The following is a 13,906-nucleotide window of genomic DNA, read 5'->3' on the forward strand; positions in this document are numbered from 1 at the left end:
GTGAACATCACGCCTCACCACGTGGTGAGGCGTGACAGCCACATGCCTCACCACGTGGTGAGGCGTGATGTTCATATGCCCCACCACGTGGTGAGGCATGTGGCTGTCACGCCTCACCACATGGTGGACATGTGACTATCACGCCTCACCACGTGGTGAGGCATGTGATAGCCACACGTCCGTGTTTCATGGGGCTAGGGGTGGAAAATTAGGGCTGGGTTTAACACCACCCTAAAAAAATCAGATTGAAAATATTTTTATAAAAATATACCGAAAAATAAGTTTATGTTCCTGTTAAACTAATTTGGTATTTATGAAAAAATACATCAATGTTAAAATGATGCGTCTCTATCACTACTAAAGACAAAAAAGAAAAGTCCTTTAATGAGAAAACAAAGAAACAAAACTAATTAATGCGTAATACAATAATTGAAAAAAATGACAAAAAAAAAAAAAAACGGAAATATGCATATAAAAAAAAGTCTGCAAATACGGATGTCTCTTGTCTTGCCAATGGTAACATTGCTGCAGGTGGTGTCCTAAGAGATGATGGGGGTGCTTGGATTTCTGGATTCTCACATAATCTTGGCAAAGGTTCTTCCTTCATGGCTGAATTGTGGGGTATTTATTCTGATCTTACCCTGGCCAAGAGTTTGGGGGTAGTTAATCTGATTGTTGAATCTGACAATCAGGAAGCTATCAGGTTAATCTCAAACAACATAGCTATTGGTTTGAATAGCAAGAATCTGATTAATGGGATCAAGAGGCTCTGCCCTGCCTTTGAGTCTATCTCTTTCTGCCATATCTTTAGGGAGTAAAACAGGGTGGCGGATCGTCTGGCGGCAACTGGTCATGAAGGGAGTTGGGGAGTCACTACTTATTCTTCTCCTCCGGATTTTCTTTCCTCGGTCCTCCTGAAGGATGTGGTGGGGGTTAGCTTCCCAAGGCTGATCCCAGGTTAATTTTTTGTTTTTTTGTTGGTTTGTCTTTATTTTCTTGTTCCTACCAAAAAAAAAGTGTGAAAGTTGTACAATTAGCTAAAATTTGAACAGATTAGCCGAGTTAGGATTAATAAATTTACGTCTATTGTATTTCTATAAATAAATTTTAATCTTCCAATTTATAATACATTCAAATCAAATTGAATTTTAAAATATTTTCTTTCTTTCTAACTCTATTTTTTTTAAAAATATTCTATATACTTAATTGCTTCTACTAAATGATTGTAATGCCTCTAACAAATAGTCACAATTACATTACCAAATTACCTCAATTAATTAGGTAGAATTTCCCCTTATAGAGACCAATAAATTAATGGACACAAAATTTAGACATTACGCAATATAATTATTAAAACAAACAAGTACCACATGGACTATAATAAATACTATCCTTCAATATATATACCCCTCATGTATTTCAATTCACTCATATCTTTATCTCCCCATAATTCTGAAATATCTTGAAAAAGAAACAAATTAAGGATGGAGACGACGATCTTGATTCCTAAAAAGAAAAGAAAACTAAGCAGATTGATAAAGGCGCCCCTTAAGTTGTTGGTCAAAGCCAGAGATTTGTACATCATCGGCATGGGGGGAATCGGCGGTGTCATCGGCAGCCCTACCGGACTAGTTGTCAACACCTTGCCTAAGAGTTACAGTGTTAACTCCTTGAAATCAAGTAACTATAATGATGATTATAGGGAGCTTGTGAGGGCTGCTTCTGCTAGAGGATTGAGCAATCATAATAAGGATCTTCTTCAAAGACAACAATCTAAGAATTCCAGAGGAAATAATAATAATATGCCTAGAAGTTTCAGTGTTGGAATTGGGAGAATTGCTGAAGAAAAGATATGTGATTTTGATGATGAAATCTTGGTGAAGCCTGGTGTCTTTTCCAGAAGCAGAAGCTATGCTGTTGGAAGTAGAAGAAGTAGTAATGGAGTTCTTTAATTCTAGGTAAAGAAAGGATTGGAAAAAAGTTATTCTTTCTTTTCAATTTATTTGATATTTCTGTGTTTTTATGTATAGTTTGGATTGTGTTTTAAACTGTTTATGGTTTTTAAAGTGTGAGTTTAAATTCAATTTCTTCAAGAAATGTCTATTGAAATTCAATTTCTGCATTACTTTTAATTAGCATAATTTCATTATGAATTCCTTTATATGGTTGTTAAAAACATATATACTCGAAAAATAGAAATCACATTCGTTTTGAAGAGTTTTAACTGTGATTAAACTCGGGACGATATATTTGGTGAGAGTAAGGACATGTTTGGTTCAACTGTTGGTTCAACTGTTAGCTAATAGTTATTGATGTTGTTGTTAGCTGTTTGCGAATGCATTAAGTTGTTTGATGTTTGTTATTAGCTGTTTAATTATTAGTGTTTGATAAAATTATATTAAAATGTTGCTATTAGTATTTAAAATGTCTAATATAGGCATGTTTTAAAAATATTTTGCGGAAATAAGTAGGATAATTTTGTTAATAACAAATAACTACAAACAGTTGTTCATAACTCCAAAACACTGCAGCTTTCAGAAAAAATGCTAAACAATGTGGTTATATAAACCTAACAAAACGCTATATTTTCGGCAGTTTAGAGTGAAATGTTAAACGCTCATCCGAAAAGCAGAAACAATCACCCACTAAATTGAATGAGATTGAAAAATTATATGGAAATTGATTTAAGGGTGAACAACGTGAAGGCATTGTTAGTAGTGATTGGAATGGCCTAATTTGAACTAAAATATAAAATGGCAGATAATATATCAAATATATGTAATATTGTAACAAAGTCAATGGGCAATTAATGTATAAGTAATAAACTGATAAGACAAGGCACCTATAGCTATTAAATAAATATTTCAACATCAATTTTATTTTGTTTATGTATTTCTATTTTCTGGATTAATACGACCGGACCGCTCTTTATTTCTATTTTCTGGATATTTTTTATTTAATCTCTGAAGTGTATATGTTTTTTTTATGGAATCTCTGAAGTTTATATTTAAAACTTACTCACAAAATAATTTTGTCAACTCTATTAGATACATATTTTTTTTTTATAGTGCACGCCATTATTTTTGTTAAAATATTTCCTAGTTATGTTATGTGTGCACACACATTTCCTTTAAGGTGACCCTAACGTTTTTAAGAAGTAGTCTTAACATATAAATTTAATCATTACCAAAAAAAAAAAATTGAAATTTTTTTATGTTTGATTGTTATTTAATTATTATATTAAACAAAATTGTTGATAATTGAAATAATTTTGTATTTTTTTTAACTGTACCAGGATACATTAAATAGTTTAGATATAATTGATATTTGGAAGGTCTAATGTGACAGTTAAATAATAATCAAACCAGTATTTTTAAAATTCGGTAACGCATACCTAAAATTTATCTTGCTTGGAAATATTTTAATTAAATTTAAACAACTTCATACATTAGAACCAAATCTGCACTTTTCTAAAAATGTTAACCATCCTTTTAATATAAAAATGCCCAATACATTTTAGTTATAATATGCTTAATTATTAAAAGTGAAAGTTGAAGTACTCAATAATAGGAATATATAAAGTTTAGAGGTATAAGAATAAAGTTGAAGTACTCAATAATATTCGTATTGCAACAACATCAAGCTAATCTAAAGCCATGATTTCTTTATATTTCTAATATCTATTGTTTTTTTATAATAATATTTATGGATTCCTTATCATCTATCAAATACACAACTTTTTCTATTTTGCGAATCTACTTTGAAGAGGAAGTGTGAAGTTTATCTTCCTTCTTCCTCCTTCCACCGGTTAGATTTACTGTATTTTTATTTTGTCTGTTTTTATATACTTTATCTGGTCTCTTTATTCGTCTGAATTGTAGCGGCTCTCTATTATTCTTTCGTTTATACCTTTTTCGAATTTAGCACGAGCGGAAACGGTTTATCTTGTTCGTAGATCAATAGATCTACGTGGTTGCAACAAAAGAAAGGATTCACATCCGAATGTTCAGATCGGCTTAAATGATGATGACTGGTTTGCAGATGCTTTTCTATGGATTTAGAATTACGAGAAGTATATATTTTGTGGTTCTTTTATGTTTTTAATACATTTTATGGTTATTTTTGCTTTTTGTTGTCGTTTTAATGCCTTTATGGTTCTTGTAAGGTTTCATTCCTTATGTTTTTCTTGTTGTACTTGTTTGTTCATCTATAAAGATATAAGTGTTTCTATCAAAAAAAAATTATGGATTCCTCTAGTGACATTATTATTATTATTATTATTATTATTATTATTTGAAACTTTTAACATTTATTTGAGAAAACAAAAAAAAAATTGTGCAGTTGCACTCAACAATATATAAAGTGGAAGGAGCCTCCTTAATTTCTTAATGAACATTGATAATGCTTTGTATTGTAATGGAGAAATTCAAATTCCTGTGAAACATAATATGGCATGTGAAGGAACTTTGATGTGTCGGTAATCAACCAAAATATAATTAAAAAATACAAAATACAAAAAATGAAGACCACAGTTTGGTAAAGAAAAGTTGTAAATTTGAAGATGTTGGACCCATATTTGATCAGTAAAATTATGTATATTCAGGGCTGCTTCAGGGGACGCGGCATAACCCCCTAAACAGACCTTCCGTTTAGGAGGGCTTCCGATTTGAAAGTTTTAATTTTAGTTTATCAAATTTTAAATATAATATAATAATTGTTGAGATTTTAATTGTCAAAAAATTATCTCAAATGATTATTATATAGTAATTATATATAGAAAAACAAGAATGTATTCCACTAAATGGAATTGAAAACCGATAATAATAACATAAATTGTCTCTTTTTTGTTAGTCATCATCTCTTAATAAGAACAATAGCACAATTAGGGACTTCAAAATTTATTTAACAACTTTTCTCTTAACAATAATAACGATGAATTATAAATTGAGCCATATAGTTATTGAGAGAAAACAAATTTAGCATTTACGTATAAACAAGAGGATACTATTTCAACGTCATTAACAGATGATGAGTTTTTTTCGGTAACAAAAAAGTCTCATTGGGTGGTTAGAATGCTAGAGGTAGCCAGAACATAAAATTGCACATGAAACAAAAACTCAACTTTCATTAATGAGGATTAAAATTGGATTGTTCTGTACATGATGGTTAAATCAAATTTCACCAAATAACTATAGGGATAAATTTGTCCATAATCTAACATTAATATAATAATTAATTGTTTCGTTTTCTACAAATTGCCAAAAAGTTTGAGCTTCAATGGATTCTTCTTGTTGAGTCAAATATTAATTATATTTCATATATATTAAGTTTAAATTTATATATAAAAGAAAGAGTATGGAAACTGCTTAGGGCCTCCAAAATCATGAAGTCGTTCCGCGTATATTGAAGGCTGATTTTAAATGTATTATTATATTTTTACAAATAGATTTTGATATTTAGTTTTACAATTTGATATCGTTGTATCCGAATAGTCTTTTGGAACCTTCTTCCCTAGCCTGAGATAAGAATAACAATTGGTCAAAAAGTAACCAGTATCCCATAAACTTACTCTGGTGTTTAAGTTAGTAAAAGAAAAAGGAAGGTTGAAAATAATCTAAATAAGGAAGGACTTAAGTGTGTGAGGTGTTCCAATATAAACACTTGTAACAAGTTACATGTGAAATGGACACTTTTTATATCTTTTGAAGGACCAAAAAAAAAAATTTACTCTGTTTGGTCTCCATATGAAAATTTCACATAAGGAAACAAGATCTCCTAGGTCTTGCGATATATCAGATATGGTTTCTGATAACATTGGAAAATAGATAGAAAATGCTTAAAACGTGGAATTTCACAGAATCTGACCGTGTTGCAAGAAAAGGTTCATTACAGAATGGCACGGCTCCAGAGGAAAACGGCAATGATAAAAACCAAACGACATCTCACACTAGAGCGAATTTGCTGGAAAGCTTAAACATCGAAACTTTTGCCTTTCAGTTGAGTTAGCAAAACGAATTGCCGTTTCATTTTCAGCGACTAACAAGAAAAGCTTTTCGTCTTCTTTTTTCTGTGAGGAACACGGTTTGATTTTGTGAAGATGCGGCGCGAAGAGAAGCGACGCAAGTTCCATGATTCTCTGCTGAATACCCTTTATCCACCAAGGCCGCAACCCCAGTCGAAAGCAGATGATGAAACCCCTAATAACACCACTTTCGATGTGAATCTTATTCCAGGTTTTGATGGATTTTCTCATCAGGATGATTATATTCCTAACATTGTTGAAAAAATTAGCAGTAAAATTAATAAATAGAGGTTTTGAATGCAGATGATTACGGGTTGCGGACGAGTAGTACCTCAAGCAGCGATAATGAAGACGGTGAGAGCGAATGTGCACAGCAAAAGTTAACCAGATCTCAGAGGAAAAGGCTGCGGAAGCAGAAGCTAAAAGAGGATGTTTCTCGTCGAAAACAAGTTATTGGTCCGTTGTTACCTTCGCCGAGTGATGGTGGAATTGCAGGAGAGCAGTGCAGTCCACCTGTTCGACAAAATGCTGATGAGAGTTGCGGTAGCCAAAGCAAGCTAAAGCAGAGAAGGATGGCAAAGAAGTTGGGCAAGGAAAGGTTAAAGCCTTCCGATATAAAGGATTCTGTTCCAGTCATTAATGGAGAGAATAGTGATGATGGTCGAAAACTGAGGGCAATTGATGTGCATACTTGTGAAGAAAGCCAATCTTCTAGTTAGAAATAAAGGGAAAAGTGGCACCATTAAACACAAGGTATGCTTCTTTTTTTATTTTCAGGTAGCTGTTGAGCGAAGGTTCAGGTGATGGATTATCTTTCGTTACATATTAGATCCAAATTTTTTTATATGTATATATATAGTTTGTGATTAAACCCACTTTAATTACTTCAATTGTACCATGAGAATCCTGAAGTCAAAAGGAGTAGAAGCATACCTGCCTTGCTTTGACTTGAGACGTGATTAGATTGATAAATTTTAGAATTTTTTCATTATAAGGTTAATAGGATTAAACTTCTTTCACTCCGTATGTATTTAAAATTCTGTTATTTGTTTAATGTGATATTATTTAGTAATATTTATGATAACCTTCCAAAATGATATCCAATGAGTAATATTGTAACAATGCAAATAATAAAGGAGTCACTAGCACTATAATTAATATAATACAGGTGCAAGAAGGAAGATGAGAGTTGTGCCGATCTGTTCGGCAGATGCCCAGTTAGCAAAGAATTGTGGCTCAAAATCTGCCCACCTGAAGTGCAGGTGCAGTTCTCCCAGGGCAACCTAAGGGAGTGGCTGGTTAAAAATCTGAAAAATAACAAAGTCACTCTTTGGGATATCAAGTGGAGTTCCATTTTCAGCATTACTTTATGGACTCTATGGAAATGGAGAAACTTAGCAACCTTTGGCAGAGAAACGGATATTCCATGGGACAAAGCCAACTTTGTCAAAAGCTATGCCATCAACTGTGTTCAAAATGCAGCAGATATCAATGACCAACCCTCTCTGACCACTATCGAGAAATGGGTTCAATGGATCAAACCAAACGACCCTTGGGTAAAGCTCAACACAGATGGTAGCTGCAACACCGTGTCGAAAGAAATTGGAGCAGGGGGCCTGCTGAGAGACGCAAATGGGAGGTGGATTTTCGGGTTCAAACATAAAATTGGCAGAGGCGATAGCTTCATGGCAGAGCTCTGGGGAATTTATAGTGGGCTTAAGAAAACGGTGGAGCAGGGCTATCAGCACATCACGGTGGAATCGGACTCGTTTGAAGTCATAAACTTTCTAAATGGCAGATCAGAAGATCATCAGAACCATCCACACCAGACACTAATACAAAGCATTATCTCCCTTATAGAGTTGCGCAACGTAACCTTTACTCATGTCTATAGAGAAGCAAATCGATGTGCGGACAGCTTAGCCAAAGTGACAAACACGGACCCAATAGGCGTGATATACCTCACCCAACCCCCAGAAGGCATTATTCAAATTCTTCATGAGGATTATAGAGGTGTTATGGAATCTAGAAGGATTTCTGGACATTCTGAGTAGCTTGTTTTTAGTTGTGTGCTTGTAGCTTTCTTTTCGAATAAAAAAAAAATATAATACAGAGATACACCAAGTGGATACATTAAGATCCACAAAAATGATACGTCAGGTAGATGCACCGGGATTCACAAGGGAACTGAATACCTCATAGAAGTGATCTATGATCCGCTATACGATATACTTAAGGGAGTAACTAAATAAACACCTTCTATAAATGAAAACGGTTACATAGTTATTGAAAGGCGTTAAATGAATAATAAAGATATAACTATTCATTTTTTTTTTCTTTGATGACAAAAGGTCACGAAAACCTATATAAATACTCCAACAAGAGAAGTCAAATGTACACTTATTAGCTCTAAAGCATTCTTGAGATTATTCTTATTATTCTCAAATATTATATTGACTTTGGTATCAGAGTGTTTCACATCAATCCCAATGGCATCTCACATGGAAAGTATTCCGGACAAATAAATTTCTACATTTATCAATTTATTTTCATATATAGGACAATTAGTCTTTTTTTTCGGAAGGACAATTAGTCCATTTTGAATAGAAAATTAACTAATTTGTTAAATTTTACTGCATGACATAATTTTTCAGACGTGACATATACACGTGATAATTATTTTAATTTCTTTCATAAGTAAGGAATCCATTTTTTTCTTATTTATTCACATATTAAGTAAAAAAAAAAAAATCTTTATGGGAAAAAATAAAAATCAAAACAATTGCTATATTTACAAGTAAAAAATGATAGCATATGGTAAAGTTTAACAATTCAATCCATCCAAAATGATTAAATGTTACCCGTATAAATAAGTTAAGGGAAAATGATAAGATTTTAGATAGCATATAGGGTCAAACAGATCTTGATTCTATGATGATATAGTTTAAGCAAATTAAAAATAGTTGAGTCAATAAATACCATATGGCTTGGGCTTTTACCCTCCTGTTCATAAAAAAATAAAATAATAATAAATAATAATAAATGGGATTTCAATTTTATATATAAAATACTATAAAACCAAAATCAATACTCCTAAAATATCATTTTCTAAAATATTAAATACTATATAAATGAAATCACATAAAAAAAAACATTTTCAACTTCGATTTTTATATTCAAACTTCGATCTTTGTATTCCAACAACAATTTTTACATTCTTCAACCTTATTTAATTTTAAAATACAGAGATTAAAAGAATTTCAAAAAAAATAACCAGTTCAAAAAGATTAAAGAGTAAAAAGACAACAAAAGTGGAAGAAATCGCAATTTTCATACATCATACATATATCTGGGCTGAAGAAAACGAATTCATCAATTACAACATCATTGGGATTTTGATTCCAAAGAACTAAACATTAAAAAAAATAAAGGTAATCAAAGATAACCTGCAAATCAATCAAACAAAAGAAGAAATTGAAATTTGATTCCAGTTGCAAGAACAATATACTAATGGAGTACCATCTCTGCATCACATGTGTTAAAAAACACATCATTTAACAATGCTACAATATTAGAACACGTAAACAATACAAAAAAATCTTTATTTCAAAAGGTCTCATCTAAAAAATGAATGAAACCATCCTCCAATACTAATGAATATATATTTTCAAACCATAGATTACTTCAATTTCTAAACGAGTCTAAACAACTGAAATATCAATTTCACACAATTTCATGTGTTTAAAAAATCTATGAAAGCGAGTGAAATCAGGTGGAAGTCCAACACATAAAAATCTTTAAAACGGATTGAAACGATTACTAAAACATAAAAATCAATATTTAATAAAGTTCTACATCAATTCCATAGAATATTACATCTGTAGAATCAACTTAAAGTTGATGAAATCAATTAAAATTTGACAAAATGAACTAAAACTCGTACTAAAAATGATTCAAACAATGAACAAACATCACAAAGAATGTTCTAACACATTTTACAAGAGTTTTCAAATGTTTTAATGCAATTTCAAATAATTTTAGACTTTGACTTTTAACTGAAAGTGAAATAATATCAGTGAAATCAGATCAAATCTAGTGAAACTTATATCAAATTGATCTAGTCAACAATAAATACATTAAAACAAGCATTTACACAACTAAAATGTATGACATCATTAAATGTGTAGATATGATTTAAGAAACAACTAGTAAAATTTAAAATACATAAAACTATCGATACTAGATAGAGTATCTTCATAAAATAGAGGACAACCATGCAACTTATATAAACAACATCATTAAGGAAATAATTCAGCAAATCCTTAATAACAACACCTATGACTACAATTGATAACATCCACATGTTATCTTTGGGGCAAAAACATAATAATGGGAGTGAGGAAGGACTCGCCAGCGTTATACCATGCCATGTGGCATGTGATAGGATACGCCATCTCATGACATGCGCTAGAACGGGTTGAATGGATAGAACATGCCATCCATTCACCTCCTTCGTACATCCGTCCTCACATTTATGAAATTTTATTTTTATTGGAATAAATGACCAATTTAGCTTATCAAGTTGGTTACTACAATTAATTTAGTCTAAAAATAAGTTTAGGTATTAATTTGACTATTCGATTTGGCATTTCGAGTCAAATAAGTTAAAATTAACATGTGTTGGGATGAAAATGTGACATATGTCAAACAACTATTAATCATATTGATTTTGACCATATAGGTTGTAATCGAATTGAACCGAGATTTGGTCTACTCATGCCCGATTCATTAGAAAATTGACGAGGTCAAACTCGAGCTCGAGTTTAACCTCCTGTTCATGAGCCGTTCTCGAGTTTGTTCACGAGTTTTTCTCACAAGTACCTCGTTAATTGTGGTCATGAACTTCGTTCCTCTACAACTAATTAATTATGATTATTAATTACATTCATTTAAAATTTGGAAAAAGTATAACAATAAACCCTTGTAGTTTAACTGATTTGCAAAAACATTCTTCATGGTTTAAAAGTTTTGAAATAAGGGTTTGTGCTTTTTACAGTTTACAAACTCAGTTATTTCTTCAAAAATTGTGCTTGTATCTATTTACCAAAAAAAAGAAGTGATTTGTATCTATTACTAACCTGGAAAATGACTACTATGTCATTAAATTCACCCGGATTGAGGACTATAATGCTGTGATCAAGGGGGGCCCATATATTATTTCCAACCATGTTTTGGCCTTACGGCCTTGGGTTCCTAATTTTAATCCTCACGATTGTTCTGTTAACAGGATTTTGACTTGGGTTAGGTTCCCGGGCCTTCCCATTGAGTATTATAGTGAAAAGTTCCTCAGTAAGATTGGAGGTCTGGTTGGAAAGGTCCACCACGTGGACAAAACTACAGTGGGAGCTATTAGGGGCAAGTTTGCTAGGGTTTGTGTTGATGTTGATCTTGCTAAACCGTTGTTGTCAAAATTCTGTGTTCAAAACAAGGTGTTCTTTATCGAGTATGAAGGGTTACATAACATTTGTTATGATTGTGGAATGTATGGTCATTCTCATGAGGGATGCCCGAAAAGGGAGAAGGTTATAAACGAGATTATGGTGGATGTGGTGGATAGATCTGAAGTGAGCCAGGGGAATGGAGGGAATTTTGGGTCATGGATGGTGGCAAAAAGGACTAATAGACGAAGAACACAACCTTCAGTTGGGCAGAATCGTCCTCCTGATATTAGCATTAACTTGAAGGCTTCCTCTGCTAAGCCTTTTGCTCTTCCCAGTATCAAAGAGAAACCTATCCCTAATGCTAGGGAGGAGCCTGGAGCCGGTTCAGCTTTCACGTCAGGATCTAGATTTGGGGCCCTGATGATGGAGGAAGTTCATGATCCTGACCAGGGGGATGTTCAAAGCATGCCGGGTTTGGAGTCGGTTGAACCATCTGAGAGGGTGGTTGAATCTGTTAATCCCCTCTTTGTTTCTAAAGACGAAGCCCTGGGGGGGTCCCTGGCCATGCCTGGCCGTAGTATGAAGAAGATAAATGAGGTTAGTATTCCTATTCTTTGTGCTGATCCTGGGAATGGGAAATCGATGGGAGTTAATAAAACTAGTCTGAAAAAGCAGATTAAGGGTAAACAGAAAAGTATCCAGAATACTTTGGGCTTACCAGAGAAGAGAGGGCCGGCAGGTACCTCGGCGAGGCTCTCAGGAGCCCCTAGTAAATACCTGGCTTAGGGGTGTGGGTGCGGTCAGTTTTCCTCCTTTCTATGGATTTGTTGTGTTGGAATGTTAGGGGTGCGGCTAGCAAGGCTACCCGTATCCATATTAATGATCTTATTAAACAGTTTAATCCTTCTTGTTTTGCTTTATTGGAAACTAAGATTAGTGGAGATAAAGCAGATGAGGTGGTTAAAAAGTTTAAAAACTGGAACTGTGTTAGATCGGAGGCAACTGGCCGGGCTGGTGGGATTTGGCTTTTCTGGAGGCCAGATCGGGTTCATTTTGATATTATTAGCATGGATAAGCAGTTTATTCACTGTAAAGTGAGTGTCTCCGGTAATAGTCCTTTTTTGATTACCTTTGTGTATGCTGACCCTATCTTAGCTAATCGAAAACGGCTTTGGGAGGTTCTCTACTCTATGTGTGTGAGCATTTCTGAGCCCTGGTTCGTGGCGGGTGACTTTAATGATATTGCCTTTATGAGTGATCAGAGAGGGGGTTCCAATCATTATGTTAATCGCTGCCTTTACCACAAGAATAGTATTGATTTATGTGGGCTTTTCGATCTGGGGGCTTCTGGTCATAAATTCACTTGGAAACGTAACAATACCTTTGTTCGTTTGGATAAGGTCTACGCTAATGTTTTAGCTCAGACTTCTTTCCCTGAGAGTTCTGTGTTAAATCTCCCGTTCTGTCATTCGGATCACTGTCCTATTTTATTTAGGCTTTTGAGAGGTAACCGTCCTAGGGGAGAGAGACCGTTCCGGTATCAGTTGGCTTGGGAGTCCCATCCTAAGTTCAAGGATTTGGTTCAAGAGAATTGGAAACCTCATTCGAATGTCCTTCAAGCTGCTGAAGGGTTCAGGAATAATGTGCTGGGGTGGAATAGAAATGTCTTTGGGCATATTATTAGAAGGAAGAATAAGTTATTAAATAGGATGGAGGGCATTCAGCGTAGGTTGGAGGTGAGGTTTGATCACAGTTTGGATGGCCTCCTTAGAACCCTTCAGAAGGAGCTGGAAGTTGTGCTCAGGCAGGAGGAGCTTCTCTGGTTTCAGAAATCTAGGAAGTCCTGGATTAGAGATGGGGATCGTAATACCAGGTACTTCCATCTTTCTACCATGATCAGAAGGCAGAGGAATAAAATTGATGCCATTAAGGACTCTAATGGTGATTGGGTGTATGAAGATGAGGAGATTCGGAAATTGGCCCTGGAGTTCTATACGGATCTGTTTAAAGAGGAACCTGTCCAGCTGGAGAGGGCTCACTCTGTCACTACCTTTCCTCTGATCAGTGAGGAAAGCAGTCAGGATGCCTTTAACCCTATATCCCGAAAAGAGATAGACCAAGCCATTTTCAGCATTGGGGCTTCTAAAGCTCCTGGGATTGATGGTCTGCCTGCTGGCTTTTACCATAAGCATTGGGAAGTTGTGAAGGAAGGTATCGATAATTTTATCATAGGTGTGTTTAATGGTTCTCAGGATATAGAGCTGATTAATAGAACCCTTCTGGTTCTGATTCCTAATATTGATAAGCCTTCTTCCTTTTTGCATATGAGACCTATCAGTCTTTGTAATGTTCTTTATAAGACGGTTACAAAGATTGTGGCTAATAGAATCCGTGGCATTCTTCCTGCGATCATTTGTCAGAATTAGGGTAGTTTTGTGCCTGG

General features: G+C 34.1%; 2 protein-coding genes across 2 annotated transcripts; both read left to right on the forward strand.

Moving 5' to 3' along the window:
• The first annotated feature begins 1,429 nt into the window (after positions 1–1,429).
• On the forward strand, positions 1,430–2,125 carry LOC136230668 (uncharacterized). The gene has a single exon (XM_066019821.1). The coding sequence runs from the start codon at positions 1,485–1,487 to the stop codon at positions 1,950–1,952; it is 468 nt and encodes a 155-aa protein (XP_065875893.1). The 5' UTR covers positions 1,430–1,484; the 3' UTR covers positions 1,953–2,125.
• A 3,654-nt stretch (positions 2,126–5,779) lies between these two features.
• Positions 5,780–8,136, forward strand: LOC136228561 (uncharacterized). The gene is made up of 3 exons (XM_066016986.1): positions 5,780–6,233; positions 6,326–6,775; positions 7,191–8,136. Exons 1-2 carry the CDS (start codon positions 6,098–6,100, stop codon positions 6,739–6,741), a joined length of 552 nt encoding a protein of 183 aa, XP_065873058.1. The 5' UTR covers positions 5,780–6,097; the 3' UTR covers positions 6,742–6,775; positions 7,191–8,136.
• Positions 8,137–13,906: the final 5,770 nt, after the last annotated feature.

Source organism: Euphorbia lathyris, chromosome 5 (assembly GCF_963576675.1).
Source record: "Euphorbia lathyris chromosome 5, ddEupLath1.1, whole genome shotgun sequence".
In the NCBI taxonomy this organism is placed as follows: Eukaryota; Viridiplantae; Streptophyta; class Magnoliopsida; order Malpighiales; family Euphorbiaceae; genus Euphorbia; species Euphorbia lathyris.